At 40.2% G+C, this 22,546-nt stretch overlaps 1 protein-coding gene across 1 annotated transcript in view; it reads left to right on the plus strand.

Annotated features, from left to right (window-relative positions):
* The window catches only part of LOC139761485 (uncharacterized), a 419,732-nt gene that overhangs the window by 268,433 nt on the left and 128,753 nt on the right, over positions 1-22,546 (plus strand). Inside the window, 2 exon segments of the mRNA XM_071685744.1 lie at positions 11,267-11,390; positions 14,910-15,049. Of these exon segments, the coding sequence (XP_071541845.1) occupies positions 11,267-11,390; positions 14,910-15,049 (264 nt within the window).

Genomic DNA, 22,546 nt, shown 5'->3' on the forward strand with positions numbered 1-22,546 from the left:
CACGCTCTTTTTATTTCCACACATCCCTCTTACCCTTACGTTACTTACTCGATCAAACCACCTCACACCACACATTGTCCTCAAACATCTCATTTCCAGCACATCCATCCTCCTGCGCACAACTCTATCCATAGCCCACGCCTCGCAACCATACAACATTGTTGGAACCACTATTCCTTCAAACATACCCATTTTTGCTTTCCGGGATAATGTTCTCGACTTCCACACATTTTTCAAGGCTCCCAAAATTTTCGCCCCCTCCCCCACCCTATGATCCACTTCCGCTTCCATGGTTCCATCCGCTGACAGATCCACTCCCAGATATCTAAAACACTTCACTTCCTCCAGCCTCTCACCATTCAAACTCACCTCCCAATTGACTTGACCCTCAACCCTACTGTACCTAATAACCTTGCTCTTATTGACATTTACTCTTAACTTTCTTCTTCCACACACTTTACCAAACTCCGTCACCAGCTTCTGCAGTTTCTCACATGAATCCGCCACCAGCGCTGTATCATCAGCGAACAACAACTGACTCACTTCCCAAGCTCTCTCATCCCCAACAGACTTCATACTTGCCCCTCTTTCCAATATATATATATATATTTTTTTTTTTTTTTTTTTTTTTTTTATACTTTGTCGCTGTCTCCCGCGTTTGCGAGGTAGCGCAAGGAAACAGACGAAAGAAATGGCCCAACCCCCCCCCATACACATGTACATACACACGTCCACACACGCAAATATACATACCTACACAGCTTTCCATGGTTTACCCCAGACGCTTCACATGCCTTGATTCACTCCACTGACAGCACGTCAACCCCTGTATACCACATCGCTCCAATTCACTCTATTCCTTGCCCTCCTTTCACCCTCCTGCATGTTCAGGCCCCGATCACACAAAATCTTTTTCACTCCATCTTTCCACCTCCAATTTGGTCTCCCTCTTCTCCTCGTTCACTCCACCTCCGACACATATATCCTCTTGGTCAATCTTTCCTCACTCATTCTCTCCATGTGCCCAAACCACTTCAAAACACCCTCTTCTGCTCTCTCAACCACGCTCTTTTTATTTCCACACATCTCTCTTACCCTTACGTTACTCACTCGATCAAACCACCTCACACCACACATTGTCCTCAAACATCTCATTTCCAGCACATCCATCCTCCTGCGCACAACTCTATCCATAGCCCACGCCTCGCAACCATACAACATTGTTGGAACCACTATTCCTTCAAACATACCCATTTTTGCTTTCCGAGATAATGTTCTCGACTTCCACACATTCTTCAAGGCTCCCAGAATTTTTCGCCCCCTCCCCCACCCTATGATCCACTTCCGCTTCCATGGTTCCATCCGCTGCCAGATCCACTCCCAGATATCTAAAACACTTCACTTCCTCCAGTTTTTCTCCATTCAAACTCACCTCCCAATTGACTTGACCCTCAACCCTACTGTACCTAATAACCTTGCTCTTATTCACATTTACTCTTAACTTTCTTCTTTCACACACTTTACCAAGCTCAGTCACCAGCCTCTGCAGTTTCTCACATGAATCAGCCACCAGCACTGTATCATCAGCGAACAACAACTGACTCACTTCCCAAGCTCTCTCATCCCCAACAGACTTCATACTTGCCCCTCTTTCCAGACTCTTGCATTCACCTCCCTAACAACCCCATCCATAAACAAATTAAACAACCATGGAGACATCACATACCCCTGCCGCAAACCTACATTCACTGAGAACCAATCACTTTCCTCTCTTCCTACACGTACCCATGCCTTACATCCTCGATAAAAACTTTTCACTGCTTCTAACAACTTGCCTCCCACACCATATATTCTTAATACCTTCCACAGAGCATCTCTATCAACTCTATCATATGCCTTCTCCAGATCCATAAATGCTACATACAAATCCATATATATATATATATATATATATATATATATATATATATATATATACATATGAAAAATGTAAGAAATAATTTAGAAAACTGAAACTTCTATCTTGAAATGAAATTAAAGAAATGAATGTCACATTATGGTTCAACCTCTGGCTATGGAAAAGGAAAATGTATAATTTATTTACACAAACGTCAATAGTAGTTTTCATCAATTTAACCACTGTATCATACTGCCTGGACCACTTCTCTTATCATGAAACTGGAATATTGGCTTATGATGTTTCTCAATTGTCTTCATTACACAAAGTACAACCATATCTTGGATACATGAGGATAGGTAGTTGGTCATCCGCCATAATAAAGCCTTGACAGACCAAAAGTTTATCTAGACCTCAACTTTTCCAGTACACTCATGAAAAACACCTTTTTGCTTTCTATCTCTGTCACTTTGAAAAATGCTCCTTTTGTTCACATTTCAATGATAGAATAAGCTTCAATGTCTAAGCTACATTCTTTTCCAATTTCACTATTTTCTTGTCAGAGCACCATGTATGAAAACTATCACTCCAGTAACACAACTATAAACATTTACTTTCCCTTTAAAAAAAGTTCTGGGGAAGTCTGTCTCAATACGCTGCGGATCACTCTACCACCTGGCGAGGTTTGTGTTGCAATGGTTCTTAATTCACAAAAGTAGTAGCATCACTGGTGGGCGGAAGAACATTCTCATCATCTGAGCCAAAACCTGAGGCTGGTACCCATTTTATCGATATATATATATATATATATATATATATATATATATATATATACATATATATATATATATATATATATATGGTTTGGATGGTATTGCAGTGGAATTTATTAAAAAAGGGGGTGACTGTATTGTTGACTGGATGGTAAGGTTATTTAATGTATGTATGACTCATGGTGAGGTGCCTGAGGATTGGCGGAATGCGTGCATAGTGCCATTGTACAAAGGCAAAGGGGATAAGAGTGAGTGCTCAAATTACAGAGGTATAAGTTTGTTGAGTATTCCTGGCAAATTGTATGGGAGGGTATTGATTGAGAGGGTGAAGGCATGTACAGAGCATCAGATTGGGGAAGAGCAGTGTGGTTTCAGAAGTGGTAGAGGATGTGTGGATCAGGTGTTTGCTTTGAAGAATGTATGTGAGAAATACTTAGAAAAGCAAATGGATTTGTATGTAGCATTTATGGATCTGGAGAAGGCAAATGATAGAGTTGATAGAGATGCTCTGTGGAAGGTATTAAGAATATATGGTGTGGGAGACAAGTTGTTAGAAGCAGTGAAAAGTTTTTATCGAGGATGTAAGGCATGTGTACGTGTAGGAAGAGAGGAAAGTGATTGGTTCTCAGTGAATGTAGGTTTGCGGCAGGGGTGTGTGATGTCTCCATGGTTGTTTAATTTGTTTATGGATGGGGTTGTTAGGGAGGTGAATGCAAGAGTTTTGGAAAGAGGGGCAAGGATGAAGTCTGTTGGGGATGAGAGAGCTTGGGAAGTGAGTCAGTTGTTGTTCGCTGATGATACAGCGCTGGTGGCTGATTCATGTGAGAAACTGCAGAAGCTGGTGACTGAGTTTGGTAAAGTTTGTGAAAGAAGAAAGTTAAGAGTAAATGTGAATAAGAGCAAGGTTATTAGGTACGGTAGGGTTGAGGGTCAAGTCAATTGGGAGGTAAGTTTGAATGGAGAAAAACTGTAGGAAGTAAAGTGTTTTAGATATCTGGGAGTGGATCTGGCAGCGGATGGAACCATGGAAGCGGAAGTGAATCATAGGATGGGGAAGGGGGCGAAAATTCTGGGAGCCTTGAAGAATGTGTGGAAGTCGAGAACATTATCTGGGAAAGCAAAAATGGGTATGTTTGAAGGAATAGTGGTTCCAACAATGTTGTATGGTTGCGAGGCATGGGCTATGGATAGAGTTGTGCGCAGGAGGATGGATGTGCTGGAAATGAGATGTTTGAGGACAGTGTGTGGTGTGAGGTGGTTTGATCGAGTGAGTAACGTAAGGGTAAGAGAGATGTGTGGAAATAAAAAGAGCGTGGTTGAGAGAGCAGAAGAGGGTGTTTTGAAGTGGTTTGGGCACATGGAGAGAATGAGTGAGGAAAGATTGACCAAGAGGATATATGTGTCGGAGGTGGAGGGAACGAGGAGTAGAGGGAGACCAAATTGGAGGTGGAAAGATGGAGTGAAAAAGATTTTGTGTGATCAGGGCCAGAACATGCAGGAGGGTGAAAGGAGGGCAAGGAATAGAGTGAATTGGAGCGATGTGGTATACCGGGGTTGACGTGCTGTCAGTGGATTGAATCAGGGCATGTGAAGCGTCTGGGGTAAACCATGGAAAGCTGTGTAGGTATGTATATTTGTGTGTGTGGACGTATGTATATACATGTGTATTGGGGGGGGTTGGGCCATTTCTTTCGTCTGTTTCCTTGCGCTATCTCGCAAACGCGGGAGACAGCGACAAAGTATAATTAAAAAAATAAAATATAATATATATATATATATACATATATATATATATATAAATATATATATATATATATATATATATATATATATATATATATATATATATATATATATATATATATATATATATCTGGCAGCAAATGGAACCATGGAAGCAGAAGTGAATCATAGGGTAGGGAAGGGGGCGAAAATCCTGGGAGCCTTGAAGAATGTGTGGAAGATGAGAACATTATCTCGGAAAGCAAAAATGGGTATGTTTGAAGGAATAGTGGTTCCAACAATGTTGTATGGTTGCGAGGTATGGGCTATGGATAGAGTTGTCATCAGCAAACAACAACTGACTCACTTCCCAAGCTCTCTCATCCACAACAGACTGCATACTTGCCCCTCTTTCCAAAACTCTTGCATTCATCTCCCTAACAACCCCATCCATAAACAAATTAAACAACCATGGAGACATCACACACCCCTGCCGCAAACCAACTTTCACTGAGAACCAGTCACTTTCCTCTCTGCCTACTCGTACACATGCCTTACATTATCGATTAAAACTATTCACTGCTTCTAGCAACTTGCCTCCCACATCATATACTCTTAATACATTCCACAGAGCATCTATATCAACTCTATCATATTCCTTCTCCAGATCCATAAATGCTACATACAAATCCATGTGCTTTTCTAAGTATTTCTCACATACATTCTTCAAAGGAAACACCTGATCCACACATCCTCTACCACTTCTGAATGAAACCACACTGCTCTTCCCCAATCTGATGCTCTGTACATGCCTTCACCCTCTCAATCAATACCCTTCCATATAATTTCCCAGGAATACTCAACAAACTTATACCTCTGTAATTTGTGCACTCACTTTTATCCCCTTTGCCTTTGTACAATGGCACTATGCAAGCATTCCGCCAATCCAGAATATATGGAAGTGGAAGTGAGTCACAGGGTGGGGGAGGGGGCGAAAGTTCTGGGAGTGTTGAAAAATGTGTGGAAGGGGGGGACATTATCTTGGAAAGCAAAAATGGATATATTTGAAGAAATAGTCGTTCCAGCAATGTTATATGGTTGTGAGGCGTGGGCTATAGATAGGGTTGTGCAGCGGAGGGTGGATGTGTTGAAAATGAGATGTTTTGAGGACAATATGTGGTGTTCAGTGGTTTGATCGAGTAAGTAATGAAAGGGTAAGAGAGATGTGTGATAATAAAAAGAGTGTAGTTGAGAGAGCAGAAGAGGATGTATTGAAGTGGTTTGGTCACATGGAGGGAATGAGTGAGGAAAAATTTGCAAAGAGGATATATGTGTCAAAGGTGGAGGGAACGTGGAGAAGTGGGAGACCAAGTTGGAGGTGGAAGGATGGAGTTAAAAAGATTATGAGTGATTGGGGCCTGAACAGGCAGGAGGGTGAAAGATGTGCAAGGAATAGAGTGAATTGGAATGATGTGGTATACTGGGGTCGACATGCTGTCAATGGATTGAACCAGGGCATGTGAAGTGTCTAGGGTAAACCATGGAAAGTTTTGGGGCCTGGATGTGGAAAGGGAGCTATGGTTTTGGTGCATTATATATGACAGCTTGAGACTGAGTGTGAAGAAATGTGGCCTTTTGTTGTCTTTTCCTGGTGCTACCTGATGCACGTGCAGGGGGAGGGAGTTGTCATTTCATGTGTGGCTGGGTGGCAACGGGAATGAATAAAGGCAGCAAGTATGAATTATGTACATGTGCATATATGTATATGTCTGTGTATGTATATATATGTATACGTTGAAATGTATAGGTATGTATATGTGCGTGTGTGGATGTGTATGTATATACATGTGTATGTGTGTGGTATGGGCCATTCTTTTGTCTGTTTCCTTGCGCTACCTTGCTAATGCAGGAGACAGCGACAAAGTATGATAAATAAATATATTATATTATTGGATGTAATGTGCTGAGAGGTGCAACTGGAGGGATGTCTGATCATTGTCTTGTGGAGGAGAAGGTGAAGATTTGTCAAGGTTTCCTGAAAAGGAGAGAGAATGTTGGAGTTGAAGAGAGTAGTGAGAGTAAGTGAGTTTGGGAAGGAGACTTGTGAGAGGAGGTACCAAGAGAGACTGAATGCAGAATGGAAAAAGATGAGAGCAAAGGATGTAAAGGGAGTGGGGGAGGATGTATTTAGGGAAGCAGTGATGGCTTACGAAAAGATGCTTGTGGCATGAGAAGCATGGGAAATGGGCATATTAGAAAGGGTAGTAAGTGTGGGATGAAGAAGTAAGATTATTAGTGAAAGAGAAGAGAGATACATTCGGTTAGTTTTTGTAGGGACTTAATGCAAATGACTGGGAGATGTATAAAAGAATTCAGCAGAAGGTCCAGAGAAAGGTGCAAGAGGTGAGAAAGTATCATTAAATTTTAGGGAGAATAAAAAGATGTTTTGGAAGGAGGTAAATAAAGTATGTAAGACAAGAGAACAAATGGGAACATCGGTGAAGAATGCTAATGGGGAGATAATAACAAGTAGTGGTGATGTGAGGAGATGGTGTGAGTATTTTGAAGGTTTGTTGAATGTGTTTGATGATAGAGTGTCAGATATAGGATGCTTTGGTTGAGGTGGTGTGCGAAGTGAGAGGGTCAGGGAGAATGATTTGGTAAACAGAGAAGAGGTAGTGAAAGGTTTGCGGAAGATGAAAGCCGGTAAGGCGGCGGGTTCAGATGGTATTGCAGTGGAATTTATTATTACTTCTTTCGTACACTTTACCAAACTCAGTCACCAGCTTCTGCAGTTTCTCACCCGAATCAGCCACCAGCGCTGTATCATCAGCGAACAACAACTGACTTGCTTCCTAAGCTCTCTCATCCACAACAGACTGCATACTTGCCCCTCTCTCTAAAACTCTTGGATTTACCTCCGTAAAAATTCCCCTTAAAATTTCCCCCTTTTTTCCCCAACCCCCCCAAAAAAAAAAAAAACCCAAAAGAAAACAAAAACCCCCCAAAAACCAAAAAAAAAATTTTTTCCCCCCCCCAAACAAAAAAATTTTGAAAAACCTTTAACCCTTTTAAAAAAACCCCCCAAAACCGAAACCAAAAACCCCAAAAATTTTTAAAATTTAAAAAAAAAAATTAAAAAAAAAAAAAAATTTTTAAAAAACCCCAAAATTTAAAAAAAAACCCAAAAAAAAAAACCCCCCCAAAAACCAAAAAATTTTTTGAAAAAAAAACCCCCCCCAAATTAAAACCCTAAAAAAATTTTTTTAAAAAATCAAAAAAAACCCTTTTAAAAAAACCCCTTTAACCCCCCCCAAACCCAAAAAGGCCCCAAAATTTCCCCCCCCAAAAAAAACCCAAAAAAAAAACCCCCCCCCCAAACAACACAGTCAACAAAAAAATTTCCCCAACCTCAACAACACAGTCCCCCTTTTTTTAAAAAATTTTTTTAAAACCCCAAACCCCACTGACTTTTTTTTGGCTTTCATCTTCTGCAAAGCTTTTACTACCTCCTCTGTTTACCAAATCATTCTCCCTAACCCTCTCACTTCACACACCACCTCGTCCAAAACACCCTACATCTGCCACTCTTTCGTCTAACACATTCAACAAACCTTCAAAATACTCACTCCATCTCCTTCTTACATCACCGTTTCTTGTTATCACCTCCCCATTAGCTCCCTTCACCGATGTTCCCATTTGTTCTCTTGTCTTATGCACTTTATTTACCTCCTTCCCAAACATCTTTTTTGTTCTCCCTAAAATTTAATGATACTCTTTCACCCCAACTCTTATTTGCCCTCTTTTTCACCTCTTGCACCTTTCGCTTGACCTCTTGCCTCTTTCTTTTATACATCTCCCAATCACTTGCACTATTTCCCTGCAAAACTCGTCCAAATGCCTCTCTCTTTTCTTTCACTAATAATCTTACCTCTTCATCCCACCACTCAATACCCTTTCTAATCTGCCCATCTCCCACGCTTCTCATGCCACAAGCATATTTTGTGCAAGCCATCACTGCTTCCCTAAGTACATCTCATTCTTCCTCCACTCCCTTGGGATAGAGGAGAAAGAATTCTTCCCACATATTCCCTGTGTGTCGTAGAAAGTGATTGAAAAGGGAGGAAGTGGGAGGCTGGAAATTCTCCCCTCCCATTTTAAATTTTCCAAAAATGGGAACAGGGAAAGGGGCCAAGTGAGGATATTTTCTCTAAGGCTCACTCCTTTGTTTTTAATGCTACTTCACTAATGCGGGAAATGGCATATATGAATGAAAAAAATATATATATATGTGTTGGTGCATTACACATGACTGCTAGAGACTCAGTGTGAATGAATGTTGCCTTTTATGTCAGGTTTCCTGGCGCTACCTCACTGAAGCATGGGGTAGTGATGCTCTTTCCTATGTGGCGGGGTAGTGCCAGGAATGAATGAAGGCTAGCAAGTATTAATATGTACACATGTTTATATGTATATGCTCTGTATGTGTGTATGTATATGTATATATGAGCATTTATGTGTATGTGTATGAGTGGATGGGCCTTTCTTCATCTGATGTGGGAAATGGCTGTCAAGTATAATAGAAAAAATAATGTATATGTATTCATGCTTGTTTGCCTTCATCCATTCCTGGCCCCACAGAAAACAGCATTGCTGCCTCCTGCCTCAGCGAGGTAGCACCAGGAAAACAGACAAAAAAGACCATATTCATTCACACTCAGTCTCCAGCTGTCTTGTGTAATGCACCGAAACCACAGTTCCTTTTCCACATCTTGGCCCAGCAGACCTTTCCATGGTTTACCCCAGACATTTCACATGCCCTGGTTCAGTCCATTGACAGCATATCATTCCAATTCAATCTATTTCTTGCACGCCTCTCACCCTCCTGTATGTAGGGTGTTTTGGTTGGTGTGGTGTCAGTAGAGTGAGGGTCAGGGAGAATGGTTTTGTTAAGAGAGAAGTGGTGGAGAAAGCCTTGCAGATGAAATCTGGTGAGGTAGCAGGTTTGGATGGTACTGCATTTGAATTTATCAAGAAAGGCAGTGACAGTGTTGTTGATTGGTTGGTAAGGATATTCACTGTATGTTTGGATTATGGTGAAGCGCATGAGGATTGGTGGAATGCATGTATAGTGCCACTGTATGAAGGCAAAGAGGATAAAGGTGAGTTTTCAAACTACAGACGCATAGGTTTATGGAGTATTACTGGAAAATTTTATAGGAGGGTATTGATTGAGAGGGTGAAGGCATGCACAGAGCATCAGATTGGGAAGGAGCAGTGTAGTTTCAGAAGTGGTAGAGGATGTGTGGATCAGATGTTTGCTTTGAAGAATGTGTGTGGAAACTACTTGTAGAAATGGATGGATTTGTATGTAGCATTTATGTATCTGGAGAAGGCATATCATAGGATTGATAGAGATGCTTTGTGGAAGGTCTTAAGAGTATGTGGTGTGGGATGTAAGGTGTTAGAAGCAGTGAGAAGTTTTTATCAAGAATGTAAGGCATGTGTAAAAGTAAGAAGAGAGGAGAGTGATTGGTTCCCAGTGAAGGTCAGTCTGCAGCAGGGATGTGTGATGTCCCCATGGTTGTTTAATTTGTTTATGGATAGGGTGGTTAGGGAGGTAGATGGAAGGGTTTTGGAGAGAGGGGCAAGTATGCAGTTTGTTGGGGATGAGAGGGCTTGGGAAGTGAGTCAGTTGTTGTTCACTGATGATATAGCATTGGTGGCTGATTCGAGAGGGAAACTGCAGAAGTTGGTGACTGAGTTTGGTTTGAAAAAGTACATGAAAGGAGAAAGTTCAGAGTAAATGTGAATAAGAGCAAGGTTATTAGGTTCGGTAGGGTTGAGGGATAAGTTAGTTGGGATAAAAGTTTGAATGGAGAATTGGAGGAAGTGAAGAGTTTTAAATATCTAGGAGTGGACTTGGCAGTGAATGGAACCATGGAAGTGGAAAAGAGTCACAGGGTGGGTGAAAGGACGAAGGTTCTGGGAGCGACAAAGAATGTGTGGAAGGAGAGAACGTTATCTTGGAGAGCAAAATGGGTATGCTTGAAGGAATGATGATTCCAACATTATCATATGGTTGCAAGGCATGGACTATAGATTGGATTGTACAGAGGAGGGTGTATGTGTTGGAAATGATATGTTTGAGGATAATATGTGGTGGGAGATGGTTTAATCGAGTAAATTGAAAGGGTAAGAGAGATGTGTGGAAATAGAAAGAGTGTGGCTGAGAGAGCAGAAGCGGGTGTGTTGAAATGGTTTGGACACATGGACAGAATGAGTGAGGAAAGATGGGCAAAGAGGATATATGTGTCACAGGTGGAGGGAACATGGAGAAGCAGGAGACCAAATTGGAGGTGGAAGGATGGAGTGAAAAAGATTTTGAGTGATTGGGGCCAGAACATACAAGAGTGGTGAGAGGCATGTAAGTAATAGAGTGAACTGGAATAATGTGGTATACTGGTGTCAATGTGCTGTCAGTGGACTGAACCAGGACATGTGAAACATCTGGGATAAACAGCAGAAACGTCTGTGGGGCCTGGATGTGGATAGGGAGCTGTGGTTTTGGTGCATTATTCGTAACAGCTAGAGACTGAGTGTGAACGAATGTGGTCTTATTCGTCTGTTTTCCTGGTGCTCCCTCATTGAAGCATGGGGTAGCAATGCTGTTTCCTCTGGGGCAGGATAGGGCCAGGAGTGGATGATGGCAAGCAAGTATGAATTTGTGTATTGTATATATGTATATGTCTGTGTATGTGTATGTATATGAGTGGATGGGCCGTGTATATTTGTAAGTGTTCATTCTTTTTTATGTCAAAGAAAAAAAATTTGTTTTGATTTACATTAAAGAACTTTATCTTTTTATTTAAAGGGCATCTACAATACCATGTTGATCACGTCTGAGTTTCTGCAGATAGAGGAGTATTACAAGCTCTTCATTTTTGCCAGAGATGTTGTGGTAGAGTGGGCTGATAACTTTTGGATGGTTATCAAGGGTAGGAACAATATTGAAGTTATTTGTTTGATGCTTCTTCAGTCCATGATATATAATAATTGTCATTGAATTCCAGAGTAATTTTGAAAATTCTTATACTAATCAAATAAATTATAATCTGCGTAGATCATGCAATAAAAGTTTTTTACTATCATAGGCCAAAATATTCTTTTTTGTTGAATTATTCTGAAATAATGAAGAGCATTTTTGATGTAGTCCTTGAATACTGTCTTGGCTTTTAAACATGGTAGTGGTAGTAATTGTTTTATATCTTCTATATCCATTAATCAGTACATTATATGTTTTCTTGTAATATTATGAGCAGTAGGAATAGTAATGTAACTCACATTATTACAGAAATATATATCAGTATCCTCTGTGTTTGCCTTTGGAATGTGTATATTGATAAATGTTTTTTAGTTTCCATATGCTGAAGGAATATTGAATATTATTTTAGCATCAGTTTGGTATTTGGCCTTAGACACCTATCTTTTGCATTTCCCCTTTACCTTCTTGTCCTGCAAATCAGAAATTTTGCATTTTGAACATTTTAAGGATGACACAAAGTGCTGACTGTCTTGTAGATTTCAGTATCTGTTTTACTCTGCTTTTTGTACAAAAGTACAACCCTGACCATCTTCAGGTCATCAGTTATGTTACTATTATTGTGAGACAGATTTATAATATAATTGGAAAGGCAATTACTGAAGATGTATCCTCTATATATTTGACTAGCAGGTACTAAGCTAATAGATTTACATACATTTATGTTACATAAACTTTACTCACTTGATCATCTGTAACAGCAGATAAACCAAACACTTTACTCCCAGATTCTTATTCTGAAAGATTATTCAGTATGAGTGAGACCAAAACAGCCAGCAAATACTGTTGAACTATCAACAAGTGATGAAGCATTGGCAGTAAAAGAATTATTAAACTGTTCAGTTACCTTTGTTTGGTCAAAACAATATTTTTTCCAGTATTTTAGCCAGTATTGATGCATTTAGTTATACGTTTAGATGAAACACCAAGGTCTTTCAAAATTTCACACAATTTCATTGGATAGTTCTTATTATTGTTGACTGCATTTACATAGTTTTGAAATTTGCTTTACCTTTCTTATAACTGACATGGTTCCTAAACTACAAGTATTATTCATAATGTGACTGAACTTTGGATTACTTGATTTGGGTCAGGTATCTGTCCCATTGATGTATGAGATCCAATATTTTGGTGATAATCCCTGCCTTGCACATTGTTTAAGCTTTACTTCCTTAAATAGTGCCACACCATCTAGAATAGATAAAATTAGGACTGGACATTAGCTCATGCTTCAGCATTGTTGGTACACTCCATGACAGACCAATCTTGCTCACTAAGTGACTGAACAAACCTCTCTTCATTGTAATGTTTTATATTTCAAAGTCAAACAATGTTTGGTGATCAGAAATTTGGTGGCCTTGCAAGTGTAGAAAATCAGCTTAGGGTCTCTGAGTTCACTATTGATGATGCCTGATTAGCACACTTTCTCATGATCAGATATATTGATCAAGTCCAGAATAGATTCAGATGTAGCACACACTCGAGTTGGTTACACTTTCAGTTGTTTAAGATCGTATATTTTTTTAATTACACAAGGCATTCACAAGAACATTTCTAGTTAACATCACATTTTGATTAAAGTAGCAAGAACAATGCATTCAAACTCCGCAAAACCTGGGAGCAGGAGTCAGGAAATCCTCCCCTCCTGTATTACTTTCCAAAAGAAGAAACAAAGGATTGAGCCATATAAAGATTTTTCTTCTAAGGCTCAGTCATGTGTTCCTGATGCTACCTTACTTACCATGTATGAAAAAGAAAGAACACTGTGAAACCATTTCTCTTGGCTCATGACTGAGCTAACTGCTCAGTGTGATATTCTGCAGTTGTGGACAATAGCAGATTCCAGTCAGAATGAGACATAGATCTAGTAGAGGGATCCTTACTCAAGTCATGATTAGTATGATTTTGAGAGCTTTCACTGCATGTGACAGAATACTGCTGCATTATATGGTCACCAATGAACAAATAGAAATAAACAAATCAGAAACAATTCACAAGCAAAATTAAGGGGATGGAACATGTGAACTATCATAAAGGCTAAAAGAACTGGGACCGTATAGCCAGGGCCTGGTCCTAGCCTTTTGGGGGCCCTAAGCTTAATATCTTTTGGAAACCCTCCGCCCTTCAAACTCTGTTCTAAATGACAAACTCTAGTGGAGCCTAGGGAGCATTTCACCAGAAAAATGTGAAAATTCAGGGTTTATGGGACAATATTTCCTGCTTTCTGAGGAATGCAATGTAATGGTTGGGACTAGGGAACCCCCTTTGCACCCATGGCCTTACAGTCTGAGCATTTAGACCATAAAGGAAGGGCCTGCCATTTATATAGCCTAGAAAGAGAAAAAGGATATATATGATAATCTTATCGTTATTTTTTTGTTATACTTTGTTGCTGTCTCCCGTGTTAGCGAGGTAGCACAAGGAAACAGACAAAAGAATGGCCCAACCCACCCACATACACATGTATATACATACATGCCCACACACACACTTATACATTTCAACGTATGCATACATATACATACACAGACATATACATATATACACATGTACACATTCATACTTGCTGCCTTCATCCATTCCTGTCGCAACACCACCACACATGAAATGGCACCCCCCTCCCCCGCATGCGTGCAAGGTAGCACTAGGAAAAGACAACAAAGGCCACATTCGTTCACACTCAGTCTCTAGCTGTCATGTGTAATGCACCGAAACCACAGCTCCCTTTCCACATCTAGGCCCCACAAAACTTTCCTTGGTTTACCCCAGATGCTTCACATGCCCTGGTTCAATCTATTGACAGCACGTCGACCCTGGTATACCACATCATTACAGTTCACTTTATTCCTTGCATGCCTTTCACCTTCCTGTATATTCAGGCCCCAATTGCTCAAAATCTTTTTCACCTGAAAACCTCTCAACAAGGAAGATCCAGAGTTGTAAATTCTTCAAGAATACCATGAAACATAGTGAAAATGAATCAGACAAAAATGTATGAAAGCTCAACCAGGAGTCAAAAATAATTTTTTAGTACTACCAGGAGAAATTGGAAACATGCATTGAACAAACTACAGAAGTTTTTTAAAAAATGCTTGACATGTGGTAGACATTATTATCAGATGGACCAAGAATAGATGATTATATGATGCTAGAGGCAGCTGAGAAGGATTGTCCTATTGATCAAACAAGACATTATCCCTTCCATCATGGCAGGATCACATTGTAGGTACTCATAGTTTAGTAGGGTACTTTCTAACTATAATTGATGACATACTCTCACAGCATGTACTCATAGGTAGGTACTGCCTGAGTGCTACAAGCTAGACAAGCCTCATGGCAAATTTTTTTTGTAAGTACTCATATTGTCTCATAATTGGCCATTCATCCTCTATATCACATATGTGATTTTTCACAGGTGACTTTTCCCAGTTGCATGAGGCAGTTAAAGAAGCTTGGGAATCATGGACCCTACCATTTGCTGAATTGGTGAACAGTATGCAAGAAGCAGTAGATAACTTGTCATCACAGCTTGAGACACAAGGATTGTACAGTTTTGTAAGTTATTTCATCTATATGTCTTATTAACTGAGATAGGTTGTACCAGTGTATGTTTTCAGGGTGAAGAAAATATATTTTCTCTCCTTGTGCAGTGCCCTCTAAACACTGAGATATTCTTTCGGAATATCAAGTCAAGATTTCTTCCTGATCTCATCAAACTAGTGCTGAAGTCTTGCTTTGCCACCCTTTTTGTCCTGTTTGAATTATCATTTCCACATTCAAACTACATTTTTCATTCTTTCAGCCAGTTGATGACTGACTGTCTCATAGCTAAATCACCTTCCATTTTGCTGTTTGATAACAGAGCACTCACAGTTTCTCAACATCCCATCACTGCACACATAGTGACCTTGAGCAGATGAACACTGATAGCAATGAAGGAACTATGAAGATGGAGGAGGCAGTGGGACCTGCCCTTCATGAATATGGAGTTCTACAACAGAAGTAAAGACCAGTGTTATAGGAAGTTTTGTGAAATCTACTACAAAAGATGTTAGGACATGGGAACCATAGGACACCAAAAGAGGAGAAAGATTGAAAGAGAAATAGGCGTGGTACAGTATGAAATGCTAAAAAGTTAAAGAGCTCGGGGATATGCTGTAAAAGCAAAGTTACTAATATTATTATAACCAGCCAGCAGTAGGAAGATACAGAACTAGAAATGAGTATTGCAAGGTAAGGAGGGAGGAGTAGAGAGGTTTTGAAAAGAACTTTGTGAACAAGGTAGAGGACAATGCAAAGCTTTCCTGCACAGTACTTACCATAATGTACACACTGAAAAAACTTTATGGAATTGCTATGGTATTGACCTTCAATTTGTTCCAGTGATATTTTTTCTAGATTTCACCTGGTCATTTGTTCAAGACCTTCATGGAAGCAAGCATTTTTCAGTGCAACTGGGTGACACAGAAAATTCTTCAGTAAATATCCCTCCTAGATGGAAACTTATGAAGGCTGATATGGATAAATACATAAGTAGAGCTGTAATTGCATAAAGAGTGTCTGAATTTCCATGTGTTGAAAATGCATATGGTTGTCTTGTGAACTTTATTATAGATGCAGATGAGAGAATGAAAACCCACAACCATCAATCCCATGATGGTACAAGTCATGTGATAAACACTACAAGATTATGAGATTTGTTTACAGAAGATTAAGAGATTATATTTCTTTGGTTAAGTAGTTTAGTAAAGAGTATCCAGAAAAAATCAAGGAAGTCACGGGAGCATCTTGGATAAAGTATTTGAAGGATAACAACTCCAATACCAGATATGAAAAAGTTTGGAAGAATATAAAAAAGTTGTTTGGAAAATATTCTCCCTCTTTGCCTTGCCTTGATAATCAAGGTGTTAAGTAAATGACCCAACTTCAGTAGCTAATATTCTTGCTGAAAATTGCTCATTGATATCTATTGATATCTAATGTCTGCAAAAATAGTAGAGAGTCCCAGGAAATTAGACAAAGAGAGAGCTCTCCCCTCATTTATTTCCTTTAGTAGTGAAGAGAAGTGGAATAAGCCATTTTATTCCAAGAAAATGATACCAACTCTATCAGACACAATCTACCGTACCAGGGGAGGATGAAACACACCATGATATGTTAAAACATCTTCGTGAAGCCTCCACAGAATCCACATTTTGTCTGTCTATCAATATCTCTGACACCTATTACCTCTAGGAACTCCCATCAAGGGGATGGCCACAGCAAAAGAGACTCCATTTATCCCTATCCGTATATGTCTTCCTTGCATACACCATTCCATGCATACTTCTTTCCCTCCATTTCTCTCCCTCCAGTTCTTTTTCACTTTTTCCCCATGTCACAGGTGGTCTTCCTCTCACACCAGCCCCTTTAATTGCACTATCACAAACTATCCTTGTAAACTCCCCATCTTACATTCTTTCCACATGCCCAAACCACATCAAAGTATCACATTTCACCCACTCTGCTGCTCCACAAGTCATTCCCTATGCATTCCTTGCTGTACCACATTTCTCATGCACCCCCTAATTTCTTTTTTTCATTCCATATAGTCATATCACATGCTTCTCTCAAATAGTTTATTTCCACAGCCTGGATTCTTGACCTCTTTGAGTCATTCCATGTCCATATATTGTCTGCATAGGTCAGTGTTGGGAGAACTATGATGTCCCTTAGTCCTTTTTTCACTTCCATACTTACACCTTTACTCTTCAGTATTCTATTAAGAGACCCAATAACTCTTCTACTCTGTGCTTCTGTCTCTCTTACCTCTCCTTCCATGTAACTAAACATATCCAGTACCTAAGTACTTTAATTCCCTCACCTCTTACTGTCTTTCTCCCTCCATATGTATAACACAATTTAGTATATCTTTCACTTTAAAGGGTTTTACAAAATCTATGCTCTCACTCTGTTTCCTTTCAAACACTTTTACTGTACTTTTGCTTGCACTTACTTTCAGTTGCCTACACTTCCACACATCATAAAAGACACTTGCAACCTTCTGCAGCTCCTCTTCACTCTCAGCAAACCACACAGTGTCCACTGCAAACAGGCCTGTCACTAGCCATCATACCTCACCACCACACTCCATCTCTGCCAAGTTCTGGTTTCACCTTTCTTATTACTCCATCCATATGTATATTAAAAAGCCATGATGACATTACACAGCCCTGCCTCACACCCACATGTTTACGAAAACTTTTGTTAAACTCTCCATTCACTCTTATATATGCATTTGTTACTCAATAGAAGGAATTCACACCATCCAACAGTTATCCCCCAACCCCATATATCCTTAACACACGTATAAAGTATTCCACTCAGCTCAGTGATACGCTTTCTCCAGATCCATAAGAGCTGCATACAACTGATTACCTTTCACTGGATACTCTTTCAGTTATTTCACCTCAAAAATTTGATCCACACATCCCTTACCTTTTTTAGAACCTCCTTGTTCTTCATTTACTCTGTATTTAGTCACTTCCATCACTCTGTCAATCAAGTCTTGCATACGCTTTTCCTGGTATACTTAACAGACTTATTCTCCAATATTTGCTACATACATCTGTAGCACCTTTTCTTTTGAATAAACAAACAGTAATAGCTTTCACACAATCCTTAGGTACAACCTTCTGTTTCCATGCTAAATTACATATCAAATGCTATCTACCTATATATATCTCTGATGCCTGTTCTCTCCAAGAACTCCCATCAAGACATGGCCATGACAAGTTTCCACTTATCCCTGTCCTTACATGCCTTCCTCGCATACACCATTCCTTGCATTCTTCCACTATTTCTCTCCCTCCAGTGTTCCTCCTCCCTATTTGCCCATGATGCAGGTGCTCTTCCTCTCACACTAACCCCTTCTGTTTCCATGCTAAATTACATATCAAAGCTAATTATTTATTATATTTATCACACTTGATTGCCATTTCCTGCATCAGTGAGTTGTGCCAGGAAACAGACAAAGAATGGCCCATCCACTCATACACATGCACACATGTATATATATATATATATATATATATTTTTTTTTTTTTTATACTTTGTCGCTGTCTCCCGCGTTTGCGAGGTAGCGCAAGGAAACAGACGAAAGAAATGGCCCAACCCCCCCCCATACACATGTATATACATACGTCCACACACGCAAATATACATACCTACACAGCTTTCCATGGTTTACCCCAGACACTTCACATGGCTTGATTCAATCCACTGACAGCACGTCAACCCCGGTATACCACATCGCTCCAATTTACTCTATTCCTTGCCCTCCTTTCACCCTCCTGCATGTTCAGGCCCCGATCACACAAAATCTTTTTCACTCCATCTTTCCACCTCCAATTTGGTCTCCCTCTTCTCCTTGCTCCCTCCACCTCCGACACATATATCCTCTTGGTCAATCTTTCCTCACTCATCCTCTCCATGTGCCCAAACCATTTCAAAACACCCTCTTCTGCTCTCTCAACCACGCTCTTTTTATTTCCACACATCTCTCTTACCCTTACGTTACTCACTCGATCAAACCACCTCACACCACACATTGTCCTCAAACATCTCATTTCCAGCACATCCATCCTCCTGCGCACAACTCTATCCATAGCCCACGCCTCGCAACCATACAACATTGTTGGAGCCACTATTCCTTCAAACATACCCATTTTTGCTTTCCGAGATAATGTTCTCGACTTCCACACATTCTTCAAGGCCCCCAGAATTTTCGCCCCCTCCCCCACCCTATGATCCACTTCCGCTTCCATGGTTCCATCTGCTGCCAGATCCACTCCCAGATATCTAAAACACTTCACTTCCTCCAGTTTTTCTCCATTCAAACTCACCTCCCAATTGACTTGACCCTCAACCCTACTGTACCTAATAACCTTGCTCTTATTCACATTTACTCTTAACTTTCTTCTTCCACACACTTTACCAAACTCAGTCACCAGCTTCTGCAGTTTCTCACATGAATCAGCCACCAGCGCTGTATCATCAGCGAACAACAACTGACTCACTTCCCAAGCTCTCTCATCCCCAACAGACTTCATACTTGCCCCTCTTTCCAAAACTCTTGCATTTACATCCCTAACAACCCGACCCATAAACAAATTAAACAACCATGGAGACATCACACACCCCTGCCGCAAACCTACATTCACTGAGAAACAATCACTTTCCTCTCATCCTACGCGTACACATGCCTTACATCCTCGATAAAAACTTTTCACTGCTTCTAACAACTTTCCTCCCACACCATATATTCTTAATAACTTCCACAGAGCATCTCTATCAACTCTATCATATGCCTTCTCCAGATCCATAAATGCTACATACAAATCCATTTGCTTTTCTAAGTATATATATATATATATATATATATATATATATATATATATATATATATATATATATATATATATATATATATATATATTTTTTTTGCTTTCTCGCTGTCTCCCGCGTTTGCGAGGTAGCGCAAGGAAACAGACGAAAGAAATGGCCCAACCCACCCCCATACACATGTATATACATACGTCCACACACGCAAATATACATACCTACACAGCTTTCCATGGTTTACCCCAGACGCTTCACATGCCTTGATTCAATCCACTGACAGCACGTCAACCCCGGTATACCACATCGCTCCAATTCACTCTATTCCTTGCTCTCCTTTCACCCTCCTGCATGTTCAGGCCCCGATCACACAAAATCTTTTTCACTCCATCTTTCCACCTCCAATTTGGTCTCCCTCTTCTCGTTCCCTCCACCTCCGACACATATATCCTCTTGGTCAATCTTTCCTCACTCATTCTCTCCATGAGCCCAAACCATTTCAAAACACCCTCTTCTGCTCTCCAACCACGCTCTTTTTATTTCCACACATCTCTCTTACCCTTACGTTACTTACTCGATCAAACCACCTCACACCACACATTGTCCTCAAACATCTCATTTCCAGCACATCCATCCTCCTGCACACAACTCTATCCATAGCCCACACCTCGCAACCATACAACATTGTTGGAACCACTATTCCTTCAAACATACCCATTTTTGCTTTCCGAGATAATGTTCTCGACTTCCACACATTCTTCAAGGCTCCCAGGATTTTCGCCCCCTCCCCCACCCTATGATCCACTTCCGCTTCCATGGTTCCATCCGCTGCCAGATCCACTCCCAGATATCTAAAACACTTTACTTCCTCCACTTTTTCTCCATTCAAACTTACCTCCCAATTGACTTGACCCTCAACCCTACTGTACTTAATAACCTTGCTCTTATTCACATTTACTCTTAACTTTCTTCTTTCACGCACTTTACCAAACTCAGTCACCAGCTTCTGCAGTTTCTCACATGAATCAGCCACCAGCGCTGTATCATCAGCGAACAAAAACTGACTCACTTCCCAAGCTCTCTCATCCCTAACAGACTTCATACTTGCCCCTCTTTCCAAAACTCTTGCATTCACCTCCCTAACAACCCCATCCGTAAACAAATTAAACAACCATGGAGACATCACACACCCCTGCCGCAAACCTACATTCACTGAGAACCAATCACTTTCCTCTCTTCCTACACGTACACATGCCTTACATCCTCGATAAAAACTTTTCACTGCTTCTAACAACTTGCCTTCCACACCATATATTCTTAATTCCTTCCACAGAGCATCTCTATCAACTCTGTCATATGCCTTCTCCAGATCCATAAATGCTACATACAAATCCATGTGCTTTTCTAAGTATTTCTCACATACATTCTTCAAAGCAAACACCTGATCCACACATCCTCTACCACTTCTGAAACCACACTGCTCTTCCCCAATCTGATGCTCTGTACATGCCTTCACCCTCTCAATCAATACCCTCCCATATGATTTACCAGGAATACTCAACAAACTTATACCTCTGTAATTTGAGCACTCTTATCCCCTTTGCCTTTGTACAATGGCACTATGCACACATTCCGCCAATCCTCAGGCACCTCACCATGAGTATACATACATTAAATAACCTTACCAACCAGTCAATAATACAGTCACCCCTTTTTTAATAAATTCCACTGCAATACCATCCAAACCTGCTGCCTTGCTGGCTTTCATCTTCCGCAAAGCTTTTACTACCTCTTCTCTGTTTACCAAATCATTTTCCCTAACCCTCTCACTTTGCACACCACCTCGACCAAAACACCCTATATCTGCCACTCTATCATCAAACACATTCAACAAACCTTCAAAATACTCACTCCATCTCCTTCTCACATCACCACTACTTGTTATCACCTCCCCATTTGTGCCCTTCACTGAAGTTCCCATTTGCTCCCTTGTCTTACACACTTTATTTACCTCTTTCCAGAACATCTTTTTATTCTCCCTAAAATTTAATGATACTCTCTCACCCCAACTCTCATTTGCCCTCTTTTATATATATATATATATATATATATATATATATATATATATATATATATATATATATATATATATATATATATGATAGAGTTGATAGAGATGCTCTGTGGAAGGTATTAAGAATATATGGTGTGGGAGGAAAGTTGTTAGAAGCAGTGAAAAGTTTTTATCGAGGATGTAAGGCATGTGTACGTGTAGGAAGAGAGGAAAGTGATTGGTTCTCAGTGAATGTAGGTTTGCGGCAGGGGTGTGTGATGTCTCCATGGTTGTTTAATTTGTTTATGGATGGGGTTGTTAGGGAGGTAAATGCAAGAGTTTTGGAAAGAGGGGCAAGTATGAAGTCTGTTGGGGATGAGAGAGCTTGGGAAGTGAGTCAGTTTTTGTTCGCTGATGATACAGCGCTGGTGGCTGATTCATGTGAGAAACTGCAGAAGCTGGTGACTGAGTTTGGTAAAGTGTGTGGAAGAAGAAAGTTAAGAGTAAATGTGAATAAGAGCAAGGTTATTAGGTACAGTAGAGTTGAGGGTCAAGTCAATTGGGAGGTGAGTTTGAATGGAGAAAAACTGGAGGAAGTGAAGTGTTTTAGATATCTGGGA

This window comes from Panulirus ornatus, chromosome 40 (genome assembly GCF_036320965.1).
Source record: "Panulirus ornatus isolate Po-2019 chromosome 40, ASM3632096v1, whole genome shotgun sequence".
Lineage (NCBI taxonomy): Eukaryota > Metazoa > Arthropoda > Malacostraca > Decapoda > Palinuridae > Panulirus > Panulirus ornatus.